Source organism: Molossus molossus, unplaced genomic scaffold (genome assembly GCF_014108415.1).
Source record: "Molossus molossus isolate mMolMol1 unplaced genomic scaffold, mMolMol1.p scaffold_m16_p_6, whole genome shotgun sequence".
NCBI lineage: Eukaryota > Metazoa > Chordata > Mammalia > Chiroptera > Molossidae > Molossus > Molossus molossus.
Window position 1 is genome coordinate 113,236,900 of NW_023425399.1, and position 19,356 is coordinate 113,256,255.

The window sequence follows — 19,356 nt, forward strand, 5'->3', positions numbered from 1 at the left end:
TGCACATGATTCATTTCACATAATTTGTAGCAGCGATTTTGTACACCAGTAGACTGGGTAAATATACACAACAAAGTGTTTGCCACTCATAAAAGAGTAGTAAAGATCTCCACGCACGAACATGGAACAACCTTGACACCTATTAGTCCATGCATGCAGGACGCATTTTTAAGTTGCAAAAACAAGGTGTAAAACTGTATGTGATATACCTTTTACATAAGATGTGGGAGAGGGAATAAGAATCCCCATACTTATTTGCTTACATTTGCAAAAACTAAAATAAAAAAAGGAAAAAATAAACCAGAGAACAGAAGGGCAGGGAGGCATCTCTGAGTTGGTTTTATGAAGGGAAAACAACTCCCCGAACTGGGATGGAGCTGACTGCTGACCGTGTTGGTCACAGAAGAAGTCTAACAAGTGACTTTAGAGCACAGCACTGTGACTGTATCTTACTGATAACTAGTCTAAGTCAAAAACAACTACAGGGAAATCTTGAACTTTATTAGTTCTGGACCATAGTAATACTAATATTGCTATTCTGAAATGACTTAATGTGTGCTGAAGGTAAAGCTAATATGCAATTATGCTGAAACTGTTAAAGACTAAGACTTTCTATGAGCGACAATAGAAACAAAATCATACAAGTTTAAAATCACAGAAATAGCCATCTGAACTCATGGATTTTAAAAAAATACATATTTCCTATTTCTGTTATTCAAAGGAAAGAATGATATCGCAGTAACTAAAAGCAGCCCTAATGGCCTGTTTGGTCTGGGTACACACTCCCTCATTAACAGAAACCAGAATCTCTGGAGAAATGGCCTATTCCAGACTGCGCACAAAATAAGCCAGGGACACACTGTATCTAAAAGAAAGAAAGCTTTCAAAGACTAATGAAACAATGATATACTGTATATAAACCAACATAAAATAAAATAAAATGCTACTACCCATATCCCAAGAAGTCATCGACTCTCACCATATCTATAGCAAAAAGGCTGCTGTCATCCCAGATGTCTGCTGATATCGCTTCCCCAATAAGAATCAAATCCTCTGCAAGCAATTCCAGAACTCTTATTATCATCTGTCTACTACCTGGGAAAACAACCAGGAGAGAAATCGGAAAAAACAGTGAACTTTCGGATCAACAACTGAATGCCATCGCTCCATCCTCCAGTAAGTCATGCCCATAGTTCCTATTTCTCTTCTAATACTCGTTATGGTTTTAGAGTTGTTGAAAGAGATAAACAGGGACTGTTAAAGACTTCTGTTCTGATCATAATGCTATTTATTTACAACAAATCAAGTGTGCTCCTAAATGGGAAAGACACTCCAGAAGCTAGTAGCAATGTTAACCACAAGTATTATGAGACAATTAAACAAACTTTTCAAGTTCAGAGACCATCCATGTCCCACGTAACATGTGACGAAGCCCCGGTCGGTGAGGAAACACTGCTAAGAATGTCCTGTTAGGGCCTGAAGGCCTGAGCCATCCACACAGGAGCTGCCTGGGAAGCTGAGCCTGGACCGGAGCGACTAAGGTTTAAATGTCCACGCTGGCGTGTGCTGAAGACACTCAGAGAAATCCCATCTGAAACAGGTCTTCAAGCCCACGCTCACTTAAACTCTAAAAGGCTCCAGAAGAGCCCTGGCAGGTTCGGCTCAGCAGTCAGAGCGTCGGCCCGTGGACCAGAGTTGCGGGTTCCATTTCAGTCAAGGGCACGGACCTTGGTTGCAGCTCGATCCCTGGACCTAGCTGGGGTTGTGTAGGAGGCAACCAATCGATGTGTCTCTCACATTGATGTTTCTCTGTCTCTCTCTCCCTCCCTCCCACTCTACCTGAAAATCAATGAAAAAATACCCTCAGGTGAGGATTAACAAAAAAAATTCCAAAAGAAACTGTGCCATCAGTCACAGCCACCAGCATAATGCCACAACCCATAATTCTAAGTGAGGTGACATTCCACCCAGCCTTCCTGTTCACATACCAAAGGTCAATTTCTATGAAGGAAAGTAAAACAAACTACCTGATCATAAGGGTCTGAACTGTTTCACTAGAACAGCTGGAGAAAGTTCCTTTAGAAATCTCTTAAGATACTAAACAATTATAAGTTATGCAATAATTTACCACAAAAGGGCAAGAGAACATTTAGAAAATTTTATGTACTGAGATACAGCTTTATAATGATCAATCTGACTTTTTACAGCAAACTAAGAAAAGGTTAAATGCAAAATCCTTAAATCTAAAACCGTCCCTCTCCATATATGCAGACAAACACACGTACTTTATAATGCCAAGTTCGGATTTTCCTTCACCACATTATTGGTACATGAACTCCCAGAAACAGAGTCACACCGTCAGAAATTATGGGAACAGTTTTCCCAGGATAAATTAAAATTTTAATAACTTTCCAAACAAATAACTACCTCCTGCTTTCCTCCCATTCACCCTCCAGCAGGCAAAAATAGCACAGGACTTAAAAAGCCATTATTTGTGGTAACTGCTGTTTGATTGCCACTGTCGGCCACTCGCCACGCTGCATCGTTCTGAGCACTCGTTACTAACATTACTACATCTCTGTATGTTGCAATACATCTTTGCAACTTTACCTAGACTCTGGAAAGAAAATATGTAATGTTTGGGTTGAGTTTTGTTATTTGTTTGGTTTTTGCAAGAAAAATTACTGTAAAGGTAAGCATCCAGCTGTAGGCTGGTTTCGAACACGTCTTACCGCCTAAGTAACAATCGGGTGGAAAGAATGAACTGAGAGCAAATCAAAGAAGTTCCTCAGGAGCAAACACCAGAGGTTTTTCATTCTGGTCTATTCGTGCTGCTCCAACCCTCCGACTGACCCCAGCTGCGTGGAATTCTTTGTGGTTGCACTTGGAGCAGCCACGCAGAGTGAGGCCGTGCACACGGCCACCGTGGGAAGGGGACCCTCCCTCAGGAGAGTGCTCCCTGGCAGCCACGTCTAACTACGAGATGAGAAAGGCTGCATGCAGCTCCTAGGAACTGACTTCCCAAAGGGTAAATCGATGGGTTAAAGGTGTTGGCATAGACAGAAGGTGAAAAGTAAATAAATAAGAGTCCTAGAAAACAAACAAAACGATCACAGGCTGCACAGAGACCTGTGACTTCGAAACCCCCGAACCTGTTCTCAGGAGCGGCACGGCAGACTCCAGGAGGCAGACACAGAACTGGGGGAGGCTGAGCTGCTGGAACTGCAGCTGCAGCGTGTCCGCGGCCTCCAGCTCCGGCAGGTCGATGTGCGTCGCATCCAGAGGCGAATGGATGGAGACCCTGGAGGCCACGTGCGCATGACTGCTGCTCCCACTGCGAAAGACACAGGACAGCCCCTCAGTATGGAGACAGCCACAGACAGACTGACTGCGTGTCCGAGCCTGGCACACAGGGAGCCTCAGACTGGACACAGCTCAGAGCCTCACATAACATTCTGCTCAGATTTCTAGGAACCCTGACAAATTCATGACACTAAATTCCATCAACATGGCTCAAAACTGTAAATGAAACCAAAAATGCCTTTGTATTTTGCTTTTCCAACTGATGGTCTAGAAATGTGCTGACACCCTCCTAGTAGCAATCAGCAAGAGACTGACAACCAACTCGTTTGTTAAGGGAAGCAAGCGATTCATTGCAAAGTTCTCTGGAATCAACTCATAAAGGCAAAACTAAACTGTTCACACAGTTGCCTAGTGAGCCAATGTTAACAACAGAAGAATGCTAGAAAATGCCAGAAAAAGCATGAGAAATGGATTACTTTATTTAGTAAATTCAACTTCACATCATGATTTTGGAAATACACCAAAAGATGGAACATCCCATCTTGGTTGCTTTCTTCATAAAGAAACTCTGACCTTGTGTGCAAAATGGCGGGGTGGGAGTGAACGTGTGTAGACAGGTGTACACCTACATTTGGAAAGACCCAAAAATTTTGACTTTTGATGTCATCCACAATTGAAGCTGAGTCACAGAGGTACAGTAATGCTACTGGACATACAGAACTCCCAGAATTTAATATGTTTTGTCATTTCTTCAATTTCAGTGTCCCCAGCATCCCAAAATATGGAAATGAGCCAAGCTTCTCCAACTCTGAAAGGGCCCGGAGGAAGCAGGCAGCACTGGATACAGCTCAGAGAGCGGCACAGGGCCGCAGACCACACCGTCCAAAGCCCACCTGCTCTTCTCCAACGGCATGAACCTCTTTCTGTAGGATAATAATGACAACAATACCAACCCTCTCAAAGGACTGTCATGAGGACAACTGGAGGAGATAAAAACCACAGCGGCACCTGGCAGAGCGCCAAGCATACTATGAACACGACTCTGTGTCAGCCGTAGCTGCAGCATCAAAAGAACACAGGCCAACAGACAAGTGTTCACCTTACTGTGCAGTTATTAGAATGACGCCAGAGGAGAGATTCATGTTTTTAAGATACTTTCAGCCTAAGGAGGACATAACAAATACCATGCCAATCCCTTCAGGAAAACTTGATACATATAAAAATCAGTGTTTACACAAACAAGTAAAACACCATACATGGTACACAGTCTTTGTTTTATAGCTTCTCCCATCAGTCTCTTGAATAGTAAACAATGATGTACTTAAATTATGATTACACTTACAAAAATGGGTTTAAAACACTACCAAAATGTATCTATCATTTAAAGCTATAATTTTAAATTAGATCACATTCCATTTTGGGCTGGTATAAACAATTTAGTGTGTCAGAGTCATCATTCTTTTTTAAATGAAATACAGAGAAACAGAAAATGTAGTTCACTGTGTAACACATGGAACCAGAGTACTATTTTGTGAACATTTTTTTTCAGTGAATACACACACACACACACACACACACACACAAAACCAGAGTACTATTTTGTGAACATTTTGTTTCAGTGAATACACACACACACGGGCGTGCACACATGCACATACATACCGAGTACACGTCTGTATGCTGAGTACGGAGTTACAAGGTAATATTTGTTTATTGCTGTGGGTAATGGTCAAAAAGTATGGAAGCTACTGGTCTAACACAAAGCCAATACTTGTGTTGATGTTTCCAAGGAGAAGACAGAAAAACAAGCATCTCCCGAAATGAAAACGCGCGCAGCCAGCAGGCTCTTCCCCGCTCACCTGGAAGACGCTGCGTCCCAGTCCTGGCCGTCGCCCCGGGGTCGCTGGCCTGTGCGTCCGACCACGGAAGGCCGGGGGCTGCTGCTTCTGGGAGAAGCATTCTGGGAATGATGAGCAACTCTCACTTCGTGACAGTAAGACAAAGAAGAATTCTGGGAAACCGCGTCTGGAGGGAAGAAGAACATGACCCCTCAGAGAGAACCGAGAGGCAGCACCTGACAAAGGGCAGCAGGAAGGCGCCACAGGGGTGAGAGCGAAGGTCACCCTGCTGCAAGCACCACTCAGCACCTAGGTCTCCGCCGGCCTGACTACACGGAGCCCCGGCCAACGCTGTTCACCCACAGGGGTGAGAGCGAAGGTCACCCTGCTGCAAGCACCACTCAGCACACCTAGGTCTCCACCGGCCTGACTGCACGGAGCCCCGGCCAACGCTGTTCACCCACAGCGTCAGGCTGCCAGGCGACGCCAGGCCGCGCGCCCGCTGCGGAACACTCCCCAAGACGCCCACACGCAAGAATGAACTCGGATGGACCAACTACCTAAATGAGTTTAAATCATAAGCTAAGAAGGAAATATAGGGATAAATCTTCACGACCTTCGATTTGGCAATGGATTCTTAAATGCCCCAAAAGCACAAACAACGAGAAACATAAACTGGATTTCATCACAACTGTAAACTCCCACGCATCAAAGGACACTGTGAAAAGTGACAGCCTACAGAACGGGAGAAAGTACCTGCGAATCATATATCTGATGAGGATTTAATATCCAGATATGTTTTAAAAACTCCTAAACTCAACAATAAAAAAAAACTAACTTAAAAATTGGCAATGGGCTTTAATGAACAGTTCTCGCAAGAAGACATAGAAGGGCCAAGAAGAGTGACCAGGGAACCCTAGTCATCCATCAGTACTCGCAGGGGAACTGCAAACCAAAACCCCAGCGAGATCCCACCTCACACCTACCAGGATGACTACGATTAACAATGGACAGTGATGCCCTGGCCGGTTTGTCTCAGCGGGTAGAGCGTCGGCCCAGGGACTCGAGACCCCGGTTCGGTTCCCGCTAAGGGCACACTCTCAAAACAAAGGACAACAAGGGCTGGGAGAGGTGGGGACTGGACGCCGCAGACAGCTGGTGGGAATGCAAAGCGGCGCCGCCACTGTGGGGAACAGGGTGGCAGTTCCTAAGAACACGAAACAGAGAGTCAACACAGGTAATATAACTAATGTCACCAAATTGCACATTTAAAAACGGTTATAATGGCATATTTTGTGATGCATATGTAGCCATAATTTTTTAATTTTTTAATTAGGTAAAACAGAGGCATGAGGAAAGGAAAAAAACAAACAACTCTTCAAGAGCTTCCAACTGCACTTCAAAGAAACTACAAAATCCTTACCTAGGTCTGCAAGTGCCCCCTACACCCTGGCCCCGGGTTCCCTCTCTGCTCTCACCTTCCCCCACCCCCCCGCCCTGATGTCTGACCACCCCCCCATGTCACCTCCCCCTAAGGCACTGACCTTCCTGGAACACTCTTCAAGCACACGGCTCCCCTCACCCTCAGACCACCTCCCCGAGCTGCCCGACCCTCCCCCTAGCCCAGTAAGCCACATGCCCCTGGTCACCTGCGTCAATCAGCCTTCCTTATTTCCTTCCCACACTCCTCCTTGTCTAAAACAAGTTTGTTTATTCCTGCCCCGACCTAAAATACAAGCTCGCAGAGGCTAGAACCGTACCCCAGTTTTGTTCAGTGCTGTACCCCCTGAGACCAGCAGATTGACTAGCATATAGTAGGTGAACAATAAGTGTTTACTTAATTCATGGGTAAATCTTCAGAGAGACAGACTATCTTCGTCAACACTGTAGCTGTCTTTCTGAGGAAGCATGGGCTACCCGGCAGCTCACTACCACTGGCCATCTGCAGGAAGCTCTATCTCAGGAATGACGACAAGGAAACCCCGTACCCGCTGAGATCTGTAATAAAGCTAATTTAAGGCATAAATATTCAAGTAGCACAGGGTCAGTGACACTCTCAACAAGGATTAACTGTGAAGCATGATCACCAATCCCTCTTAGGTACATATGACTTCAAGTGCGTATCAGAGAGGCGCACAGAAACTAAGCTGTAAGTGGTTGGACAAGGCCAGCCTGGTACTCTATGATCCACTAGGTGGTGCTTTTTCCATGGAAAGTCAGGCACTAGGATCATACGATGCTCTGACGACATCTCAAGTTGCACAAAATAGTTGTCATAAAATAAAAATCAGCATTTTTCAATCCCATTTATTAATATGATATATAATTTGCTAAAATACCCAAAGAAGGCTAGACTCAGAATCCTAGTTCCTGACTCACAACAACACTCTCTGCAGACCAAAAGGTAAACACCTTGCAAATGTCTCATAAAACAGAGGACTGGCTCGTGAGTGGCCCTGTCATTCCGCTTGCTTTTGAAGGCGATCATTTGATTACGCTGAGGATGAGGAAACGGAGTCTACGTTGTGGCCATTTATACAGTGACCCCTAACGGCGGGTAATGGGGTTCTCGCTCGGAAGAACCTGCAAGCGCCGCACACCTAGCAGACAAGAAGCATAAATACCCTGTTTGCTGCAGGAGAAGCCCGGGTCCCGGTGGAAGTGAAGCCTGCCACGTAGGCACACGCACAGCTGCTGCAGGCAGGACACCGACTGCAGGGCCAGGTGGGGCGTGCCCTCCCCTCCGAAGGCCAGCTTCAGCAGAGAGAGCAGGCTCTGAAAAGACAAGCGTGAGGATGATCATGGGAACCAAGAGCATGTGATTTAGCACAATCAAGACGGCCGCAGAGTAAGATAACGTGAAGAGAACAGTCCGTGTTGCTCACATCTACAACCCGTTAGGGAGAGCCTATTCCGAGAGGACACAGGCGTCTCTCCCCACCCAGACATGAAGTTTCACAGTGCTTCTTAAAATCACAAGGTTTCCGCATCGCAAATGGCTTTAGTAATGAACAGCTTCTCCTCTGCTATCATTTGACAAGGGCCACAGTATGAACAGCGGTCATTCACTGGAGTGATTTTCAGCCCAGTGATTGCTGGACAAGGGTGCTGAGGGATGCCTGGGTCCTCATGATATGCCCAGTCCCAGCCCTGGGTCCCGACGCCTCTCCTGAAAGAGCCTGGGTCCCAGGTGACAGACTAGACTGCAAAGAACCCATCTCCACTGCTCGCTACCATATTTCCATAGCATCCAGCACTGTGCCTTACACATACCAGATAATCAAAGAGACATGTGATTCTTAATGTTAGGACAGTTACTGCTGCCCAACCTCAACTTCCAAAGCCTACTCATCCGTCAGGTGACCCAGGAGCAGAAAATTCAGGGTGGTCAAACTGCACTGCACGTGTTCGAGGAGATTACCTCCTATCAGAAGAACTATCACCATCCAGATAAGTTACAGAAATGGTTTAAATACCAAATGCTTTGTTCTTTAAACATTTCCTTCCTCCCACGTTGCAAAATTGGTTTCACTGGAAAACATTCTCTATTTCAAAGTGTAAAACAATCAAAGAGGATACACACCTGAACAATTTTCGGCCTCTGAAGGAAAATCTCAGCAGGGAAGTCTTGCATGATAACGTCCTTCAATAGTTCACAGGTGTTCCAGATCAAAGTGTGGTTACTACTTCTTAAAGAGCTACAAAGAGTGTTATTTATTTTTAAAAAGTTTACCTGTCCCAGATTCTAAGTAACCAAGAGACAAATGACTCTACTCACATCCTTCAGTCCCAGCTGGGACATCACTCCCCCGGGGAGCCCTCCTCAGTCTCATCCTTAACAATAAACAGCTCCTAGCAGGTGCTTCCCCGTAGCCCTGGACTGCATCTGCTGCTACGGCGACTGTGTGCTGACCTGTGTCCCCACCAGACCCTCCTCAAGACGGCACGCCCACAGACTATCCCAACGCTACACAATGAGATTGAGGAGGTCAAAGGGCACAGAACTCAGTGACATATGTCATATGAATTCAGAAATAAGACAGAAAAAATAACAGTAACTACAGCATTAAAGTCTAGGAACTAGACTCCTTACTGCTCTCCCATTTCTAGGGGAATCACGCTGGGGCGCTCCTCTTATCGCAGACCAAGGACACCCTTCGACTTCTCAGATAACATCTGTCCTCCTAGGGATGCAGCCGTGGTTCCCCTCCCACCCCAAGAAACCAATCCCCCCTCAGCCCAGCTCCACCCCACCATCCTCAGTGTGCACTGGACAGCCTCCCCCAGGGACTGATCAGGCCTGCCGGGCCATGTCCATCCCGCCCCTTCCCCACGTGCACGGACCCCTTCAGTACGGCGTTCCGAGAGAATCTCTGGGCCTCCTGAGTACCCTCATCAAATATCATTAACAGCACCCTCCTGTTTCTGGCCCCAACACTAGCAAGTTGGTCTTCACTTTCCAGATGTGCGCGCACACATACAAACATGCACACATGCACGCACACACACACACACACAACAGATGACTCCTTTGTTGTAGTATGCACAGAAATTAATGTTTCAGCAAAACAATGAAACTAGACATTAAGACACTCTCCCAACTTCTGTATGTCAACTACCTACTTCTGGGGGTAATGACCAATTAACATCATTTCATAAGATCACAGAGCACAAATTTTGAAGTATATTATCTACTAAAAACACTGCATTCATGTTATTTATGTTTAACTTTTCCATTTTCATTAGGCGAAGCACAGCGGTGGCCAGTCGGAGACTCTGGCCAATCAGCGACGGCCGCAGAGCACACACGACCTCAGCGTCATGAGCCTGATGAGGAGCAGACAGGAGCCTTCTGAAACACTGAAATTCACTCATCTATTCCCATCACTCCGTTCGCAGCCGCTCCACCTTCCTTCCCGTGAAAACGCGCGGTGACAACTACCAGACCTAACGGCTGGAGGGGAACCAGCGGGACCAGAAGTGCACCCGACACTCACCTTTCGTTGGAGGAGAGCACGTGTCTGTCGGTTGTGGTCAGAGGCAGCCAAGGAAACGTGGAAAACTTCAAGCACCTCACAGCCTGGGTCGCTGTTGACAGAAGAGCACAACGTAAGCCATGAAGGCCACGTGCCAGCACCCGCACGGGACCGAACGCACGCCGCAGGAGGCCAGTGCTCCCTCTCGGGAGGGGCAGGGCGCTCTTGTCACAACTTGACAGAACTCGGACCAGGAGAAGAAGAGCATGAAACCCAAACCCATATCGAATGACATTCAGTTTCAATTACACGTTCTATTTCACTGGCTCACCAGAACACAGAGCGTAAATGTAATAGAAAAGTAGCTGGCATATGGAGATCTTTAATTACAGAAAATAAAAGTGATAAAACATAATCATATACTGTATTTAATTAGTCATATTTGAATATCCTAAATGGTGTTGGATGTTTAAGCCCCTCTGAAGATGACTGAAGACCAAAAGGTTGAAGATCAAATATCTTCAACCTCCAAGATTAAAAGAAATCCGAGAAACCAACACAATTTTAAACTAATGCTGTTCGAATTATTTTTCGCAGGTGTATTTCCCCAGGTGTGCAAGGTGTACAACATGCCATTGTGCACACAAACACCGCAAAACGACAGCCACAGCAGTGAGCTGACCTCTCACAACTGCCCGTCTGAAGACTGACTCCCGTCGGCGTTTTCACAGGCCCCACACTGTCCACGTGAAGGTGGCAGCGCTGAGAAATGGCAGCTACAGAAGCCCTTCCAAGTGACAAACAGTCCTCCCACCCAATACTTGGAAAAGGGCGCGGAATCGTCCAATTCGGGTAATCATTATCGATTCCCGACCCGAGGACAGTTGCTTCTTTCAGAAGTGCTAACACAGGGCAGAGTCGGCCTTCTCAGGACAAAGCCAGCGGTGGCTGGAGGGAAGGTCAGGCTCACTGCACATTAAGTGTCCAAAACGAGCCGACCGCCAGTCCACAAGCTGTGACTCACCCGCCACAGCACTGCCACCCAAGCGTCCTTACTGCTTTCGACAGCGTCACCCACACCACATCCCAGCCCCGAGACACCCCCGGGGCCCTCACTGCCTCTCCCTCAAGCCGCGCAGCCACAAACACAAAGGACGACCATCTCAAGTCCAAAGCTCCCCACGAGTCCAACAACATTTTTCCAGAAAGGGAAGATAAATTTTTTTTTATCCTCACCCTAGGCCATTTTTGCATTTATCTTCAGATAGAGTGGGAGGGAGAGATGGAGGAAGAGAGAAAGAGAGAAACATCGATGTGAGAGAGACACACCAAGTGGTCACCACCCAGACGACCGCAACCAGGGCCGGGGACAAACTGCAACCCAGCATGTGCCCGTAGTGGGAACCGAACCCGGGACTCTCTGATCTGCAGGCCGATGCTCTAACCGCTGAACCAAACTGGCCAGGGTGGGAAAATAAAATATTTTAAGAGCTAAACACGTTTTCTGTTCTTTCTTATGCTGTTATGCAACCTGAGAGTTTCTAAGGAAACCTTTTAATAACAAGGGACATCCAAACGGAGTGAAATTGAATCCCTGATGTCAGCAGACATCACACCCTCGGACACACATTTTTTTCAACCACACAGACAACAGATTGTGAAGCGCATGTTTACGAAACCATTCCCAATCGCAGGGACATCTAGGACGAGCCTCGGTGTCCTCATCAGCAAAATGGGGTGCTGATCCTGCCAACCCCCTGGGACGCCGTGAGGCCTCACTTCCCACTCAGCAGGCTGGGCCCTAGCGCACGGCTGGCGTCGTTCTGCGCAGGGATAAAGCAGCGTCTGCAGCTGTCACTAAGCTTATGGTGGCAGGAACAAGGAGGAAATGAACATACAACTTCAGGCATGTGTTAGGAAGAAAACAAAACACAGGAAGTGATCCCCGGCTGGAGTCCTCAAGCAGGTCTCCCTGAGGAGGTGGCACGTGACCAGAGACCAGACAGAGCCAGACACGAAAAGCCCTGGATGAGATCTCTGAACAGAACTCTGGAATCAGTGGCTGTCGGGATGAAGACAAATAAGGAAACGAAGATGGTGCTGAGCCTCTGGCTTGAGTGGAGGGCTGGACGGTCCTGCGTGAGCTGGAGACGCAGACGAGGAACGCAAGCACACAGCACACCTGGCGCCGGGGTCGTGCCCTTTGAGCACCAAGTGCTCCGGTCCCATCCCCGCCGCCTGGGCAGCCACACACTACATCCTCACGCAATTCCAAGAAACTACACACTCAGCTTGGAGCTGACACTCAGGTTGGACCACAATGTGTCTTCACAACAATGAGGAAAAGCATATTAATTTCTGATTCACCAGGTCAGTGGGATCTACTCCGCTGCATACACTCACCCACGGGACCTGGAGTCGCTTCCATCTGCTGCAAATGACTGCTGTCTTGAGGAAAATATCCCTTTAAGATTTCGGGCTGTTGTGGCAATTCTGAAAAAAATAATAATATTATTATTATCGATTCATTATTTGCTCAAAAAAGTTATTCTTTCCAAAATTAATGTTTTCTCTTGAGTTTCTGAATCATTTTAAAAACTACAAAAATAATCCAGTTTTTTCTCTGAATAGTCTGTCTTCCTAAAGAGGAAAAATTGTGAATGCTGAGCACATTTCAAATTGAGGGTTTGTTTCCTCCCTTTCCCTTTCTGTTAATATAATTACTTGTTAGACTGCAAACATCCACAACGTACATGAAGAAAGTGTCACAAAGTATTTATTCAAGGACTGTTCAGCTCTGCTTCGGAGTCCATCTCCCTCCGCTCCTTTCCTCCAGTTGTCTAGTCCTAGTCACTGCACTTTTCATTAACATCTTTCTCAAAAGGCTGCCCAAGTCACAGGGCTCAAGCACTGCCTTTCAGTGCCTTTCCTGATCCCATCACGATTCACATTCACCAGTGCACATGCGATGAGAACAAGGCTCAAACTCAGTTTTCTAATTTTCTACTTGAAGTTTTCACACCAGTAGTTCTTATTAATACAGATACCTAAAAATTAGCCCTAGACCACACCTCCCACTCCACCTGTAGGGAACTAGCGTGAAAATTCACAAGTTAAGGTTCTACTTTATTTGCTATGGCTTAGACAGAAATTATAAGTCACATTGTTAAAAATCAGTCATGCAAGAAGCCAATAAATGGCATCTACCACTGTTCTTGTTAACAGTGGTACCAACAGTCACAGCAACAACAGCCCAGCACTGAACAGAGAAAAATATCGTCTAACAGAGTCAGCCAGCAAAACACATTTTCCACTGTTACCGCTCCAGCACATAAATCTCATGAGCCTTTTCTTCCCAAATCAATCCAAATGCCCTCCATACGCAAGGCACTCTGTTAGGCATAAAACAACAAGAGCACAACTAGAGCAGCCGACAACTCTGTGCCTCAGGCTGAGCTCTTTTTTAAGCATCGTCTCATTAACCCTCACAGCGATTTTATAAGATGTTCTTTCTCATCATCCCAATTTGGGGATGAGAAAACTAAAGCCTGCAGGGGTTAAATGCCTTAGCCAGGGCCACGAAACTAATAGCAGAACTGGGACTTAAATCCACGTCTCTTTGACGCTGATTTTACCCACACTACCATGTGTGGCTGATTCTGACTGGCCCCCATAAAAAAATCATGGGCAGATGTCAACATACCCTCACATGAAGAACATCCCCAAAAATGCAAGCACAAAACAGTGAGAACGTCTGGCACGTGGTAATAAATGCTCATGGAAAATTTGTTGTTATTGTCAATATGATCTGTCAAACCGGTCTCACACACACACACACACACAAAAAAGTCACTACATCTTTTAGGCCCCGTCACCAAAAAAGCAATAAATACAAGTGCATCCTCCTCAGAATAACAGTAGAAGAGGGGAAAGGTCATGCTCATGAACGTCAACCCACAAAAAATAAGTTGGGGGGTTACTTTTTTTTTGAAATCTAAGGTCTCCTTCCTTAGAATTAGCACTAGAACCAAAGTATTTACAGTTCAACGGAATGCACCTCAGAATCCCAAAGCCTTACCAATCAGATCGGTCTGGTAAGACGCAGAGCACAGTGCCGGGACCTCTGGGGGAAGGGTGAAAAGTCCGTCCAGAATGCCATCAATTTCAGCCTGTAGATCGGGCTCCACATTAGCGCGAAGTTTAGATAAGAATTCGACTGCGCCGAGGTCAACCAGATGCTGCACTGCTGGGGGATACTGAAAGAGGGGCACCAAGTCACGGTACATATCAGATCTCTAGATTTCATCTTGCAGCACTTCGGTATACCAGACGCTCTTTTTTAAAAAACCAAAATCATTTTTAACATTTTTTTTCTTTATTGATTTGAGAGAGAGAGGGGAAGGAAGAGGGAAAGAGAGAGATAGAAACATCGATGAGAGAGAACGATTGGCCCCCTCCTGCACGCCCCCCACTGGCGATCAGGTCCACAACCTGGGCATGTGCCCTGACTGGGAATCCAACTGGCGACCTCCCGGTGCAGGGGTCGACTCCCAACCACTGACTTGCATTGATATTCCCAAAAGTAAAGAACTTCCCTGAGCCCTGGCCAATTAGGCTCAGCAGTTAGAGCGATGGCCCGCGGACCAAATAGTTGCGGGTTCGATTCTGGCCAAGGGCATAAACCTCAGTTGCGGTTCAGTCCCTGGCCCTGGTCAGGGTCTTGTGGGAGTCATCCAATCAATGGGGTCTCCCTCACATCAATGATTCTCTCCCCCTCCCTCCCTCACACGCTATCTGAAGATAAATGGCAAAATATCCTTGGGTGAGGATTTTTTTTTAAAAAAGAAATTCCTTGAATAGGATAAAGATTTATAGAAACATAAAACATTTAAAAACACCTGTAAGAGAAAAGCCCAGACACTGAACACTAGAAATGCACACTATAATTCCTACTTTTATTTATCAAAAAGACTACTTCTGTCCACTGACATTCACCCTCTCTCTCCTACCTCCCACCAGCAAAGGATGCCAAAGCAACAATCACCCTCGACTGCGCAGCGATTTACGGCTCTGAAAGGTTAAACTTGCGCTTTGACGTCTGACCCTGGCAACTCTTTGCAAGATGCGCTGAGGAACCTACGACCGAAACGGGAAAAGCAATCCAGCAGCCCTTGTGCGATTTATCCATCGTGATCTGTAACCTCATCTTCAAACGTGTCGTTTTCTTTCATACAGACACGTCCAGTTTTTAATATACCAGTAACAGAACACAGGGGCAGACAGGACAACTATGAACCTCCCCAGATGATTCCACAACCCAGAACCTACGGGGACTCCGAAGACCCGTGTCACTTCTGGGCACAGCGGGAGATGAACGTCACAAATCAGAGAGAAGGAAGACGGGCCTCCTATACCCAAGTGAGTTACAATCCAATGTCTCCGGCTGTTTCCCAAAAACTTTTATTTTTTTTTTTTTATCCTCACCCGAGGACATTTTTTGTTCAGACAGAGTAGGAGGGAGAGAGAGAGAGAGAGAGAAACATCGACGTGAAGGGGACACATCGAGCGGCTGCCACCCGCACGACCAACCAGGGCCGGGGACAAACTGCAACCGAGGTACGTGCCCTTAGCGGGAACCGAACCCGGGTCTCTCGGGACCGCAGGCCGACGCCCTAACCGCTGAGCGATCCGGCCAGGGCGCCAAGGGGGTCGTACCTCGACCAGCCTGCTCAACAGGCCGAGAACCTCCGCCTTCAGGGGCACCGACGGGAAGTTGAACCACTGCAGCAGGTGCACGAACAGCAGCCGGTCCTGCGCCAGCTCCGCGCCGCCGACCAGGCTGAGCTCCACCTTGCCGAGCAGCGTCCTGAGCGCGCGCTCCCGGATCTCCGCCAGCGGGTGACCTGCCGACGACACGCCACTCGCAGCGGCCCCGACCCCTCGCGGCCGCCCACCCGGAACCCGCGCCGCGCGTGGGGGAGGGACCCCGGGAACCACACCGCTGTTCCCACCGGCCGCGCCCGCCGGCCTGACACCACGTCCCCCAGCGGGCCCCGGGGCTGCCCGGGACGAGCCGGGCCCGGAGAGGAAACGCGGCGCGGCCGTCCTCAGCAACGGGCCGCTATGGAGGGCGAATCCCGCGAGGGGCGCTCTGACCGTTACCGAGCTTTTTGATGAGCCGGGTCAAGACCATCGCGTCCCGCTCCATCAGCCGCCGCCGGAGAATTAAACCGCCGCGCCACAGCGTCCGGCGACGAGGAGTGTCCCCCCGGAAACTCGGGCAGTGCTGCTGCGGGTTCCGCCACGCCAGGGCGAACCACGGCGGCTGGGAGTCATTCCGCGAGTTGCCCCCGGCCCCTGCGCCCCCAAGAGAAGCTTATAGTTTTTCTATGACGACCACTCAGTCCCCAGACAGCCGTCTCGGAGGTAGAAAGCGGAAAGGGTGCGGAGGCAAGCCGAGGGACCGGCTTTGACCGCCGCGCATGCCGGGAGTTGTAGTCTCGGCCCAGCCGTGCTCCCTTCCCGGGGTTCCGGACGCGCCACCGCGCCAGCTGCCTGGGGTTCCCGCGTCGGAGCGCGGGCTGGGAGCCCAGCCAGGCCCTGCACTGTCGCTCTGCCGGGATTCCTTGTGACCCTGCCAATTTGGATTCTCAGGGCCTAGAACGTCACAATTTACAATGAATGCAGAGTTTGGTTTGGTTTGGTTTGATTTGGATTCCCCCACTTCGTGTTACTAAATGACTTACCCTCTTTAACTGTGTAATGTACTTGCAAAGTCTAGCAGTGTCTTGTGGTAAATAAGCCACAAGAGGAAAGAAAGGGGGGAACGGAAATAAGAGCAGAAAAAAAGGGGGGGAGGGGTTTGAATTAGTATTTGTAGTATTTGCACCAAACTTGACTTTTGCACTGTGACAGAGCTGAACAAACAAGGGGGAGGGGAGCTCTAAGCACTGGAAGGGCACCAGCAAAATTGAATCTGTATAATTATTTGCACTTTAGAGAACATTTTATCTCACTGACTTTTTCAGTCTCCCTGGGAAAGGGATGTCAAGGCAGCTGTTCCCATTCCTATTTTGCAGAAAAAGAAAAGAAATGGGGTAGGGGCTTAAAATCCAAGAAGTGCTTCACCTAACATCACATCAACCAATAAGTGGTGGATTAAGCACCTGACCCTCAATTTCTTTGTAATAAATATTCTCAGGACCTTGCTGCATGTGTAGAGAGTGACCTTTGAGTGAATCTTGAAGGGTAAGCAGGAGTTTATTTGCTGGGCAAAGGAAGGGAATAAGGGGATTCCTGCCGGAGAAAACAGCACATGCAAAGGCAGGTGGTCAGAGGGCGCCTGTCGAAGTAAGGGAAAGTGAGAAACCCTACGTGGCCAAACTCGCTCTGGGAGGAAGAGAAGGGGGTGAAGGGGGCTGCTAGCCCGGTTCTTCTCTATCTAGTTGCCGCACCCCCACCCCCCCAAGCCAACCTCTGTGGTAGGTGACCTGCACCTTCCAGCGGCTTCCTGTCCCTGCAGAAATCAGAGAGTGGGAGGAAAGGGGTGTGGATATTGAATGGAGACTCCACTAAGCCATGCTTAAGCCTGCCAGGCCAAGGTTGTAACAGTGGCTGCCTTCCCCACCCTACAGTGACAGTTCCTGATGGACAGGGGGCCAAATGCACCAACCAGCAGTTACAGCAGCTGAGAAGTTTCTGGAGTTATCCAGGCAGGAAGGTTTTAGTTGTGGATTTGAAGTGTCAGGGTCTAAATACATGTGCCAGTACAGAGGAATAACAGAAATAACTTTTTAGTGATATTTCTTTTTTTTTTTTTTTTGGTATGTGCCCCTAGCGGGAAGTGAACCCGGGACTCTCTGGTCCGCAGGCCGACGCTCCAACCGCTGAGCCAAACCAGCCAGGGCTCAGTGATATTTCTAAGGTGAACAATCTTCGGTGATAAGAAACTGGGAATGTCAGTGGGTAAGGGGTAATGTACTAAGGGAAAAAAATAAATGAAAACAAGTATGTCGCAGGTGAAATGGGGTCAAACTACAAAATAGTCTCATTTATGTTGCTTTTATTTTTTAACTTGTATTGTGATTATTGAGCATATGTTGCTTATAATTACACAAAATCATTAGGTTCTGCTTATTACATTCAAAGTAAAGAAGCTATGATTTTCCTATTAGACTAAATATTATTTGCCAAATTTTTCTCAAATAATCGATCTTTAATTTGTTAGTTCTACTGTTAACACTCACACATATATTCTAATGTATTAGCTCTGCTTTTATTTATTATCAGTTACTTTATCATTCCATTGTTAGGTTTATTTCTAACAGTGGAATGTTTCTTTTTTAACTTCTTGAGCTAAAGGTTTTGTTACTTTATCTTCATTCTTTCTTATTTAGTCATAACAACTTTGAAGTCCATGAATCTGCATCTTAAAAAAAGCTCTTCATCACACAGTGTGAATTTATAATGTTCTATTGTTATTCACAACAATTCTGTAACTGCTATTTTGATACTTTCTATTTCACCCCAGATCTGTATAGGAGAGTCTTTTTTTAATTGCCGAGTCTTTCTTGCATATACCTTAGTTATGAATTTACACTTTTATTATATTCCAGTCAGCAACCGGGGCTTTTCTGATTTTGCCTTTCAAGGTATTTTAAGTGATAGTCAAGTACTTGAAAAAATGGACAGTAGATATCTGTGCGGCTGTGTGGAGAACTCTAGGTGTATCTTTGTAACTTTCTACTTGTGCTTATAATAGTTTTTGCTATATTTATTTGTGCTATCTTGCAATATAAACATGTTGACTTTTATTTGACGGTAAATGATAGTCATTCAACTGGCAATACCTTTATGGATCAGGAAGGGGGTGAAGGGTAGAGATGCCGCACATTGAGGTCTGCCTGTCATCACCAGCCATGCAACACTGTGGAGAACAGCAGGTGGACCCAGAAGCACAGGTCAAACTGTACCAATTGCTGAGCTCCATGTAATTCTCAGTGATTCTTCAGCCTCTTTGTCAGACCCATAAACACTGGCAGCCATTGCCTCAAGCCTGCTGTATCAGACCAGCCAGATTAGCTGAGGATATTGATACCCAAAGTCCCAGGAGATACTCAGTACTCTCTTGAGAACTCATATTATGCTCTGTGGTGACTTGTTCTAAGAGAAAAAGAAATGCTTTGTTTTCTCTTGGGAACGACATGCCGTTTTGCTCTTCCTCCTCATTCAGACATCAG

General features: G+C 47.1%; 1 protein-coding gene across 1 annotated transcript in view; it reads right to left on the reverse strand.

Annotated features, from left to right (window-relative positions):
* RTTN (rotatin) overlaps positions 1 to 14,303 on the reverse strand; it is a 105,987-nt gene extending 91,684 nt beyond the window's left edge. The window contains exons 1-8 of the mRNA XM_036244541.1: positions 14,196 to 14,303; positions 12,521 to 12,610; positions 10,139 to 10,229; positions 8,725 to 8,839; positions 7,766 to 7,916; positions 5,163 to 5,328; positions 3,153 to 3,334; positions 980 to 1,095 (exon numbers count right to left, since the gene is read on the reverse strand). Coding sequence (XP_036100434.1) covers positions 980 to 1,095; positions 3,153 to 3,334; positions 5,163 to 5,328; positions 7,766 to 7,916; positions 8,725 to 8,839; positions 10,139 to 10,229; positions 12,521 to 12,545 — 846 coding nt within the window. The 5' untranslated portion in view covers positions 12,546 to 12,610; positions 14,196 to 14,303. The remainder of the gene's footprint in view (positions 1 to 979; positions 1,096 to 3,152; positions 3,335 to 5,162; positions 5,329 to 7,765; positions 7,917 to 8,724; positions 8,840 to 10,138; positions 10,230 to 12,520; positions 12,611 to 14,195) is intronic.
* Positions 14,304 to 19,356: the final 5,053 nt, after the last annotated feature.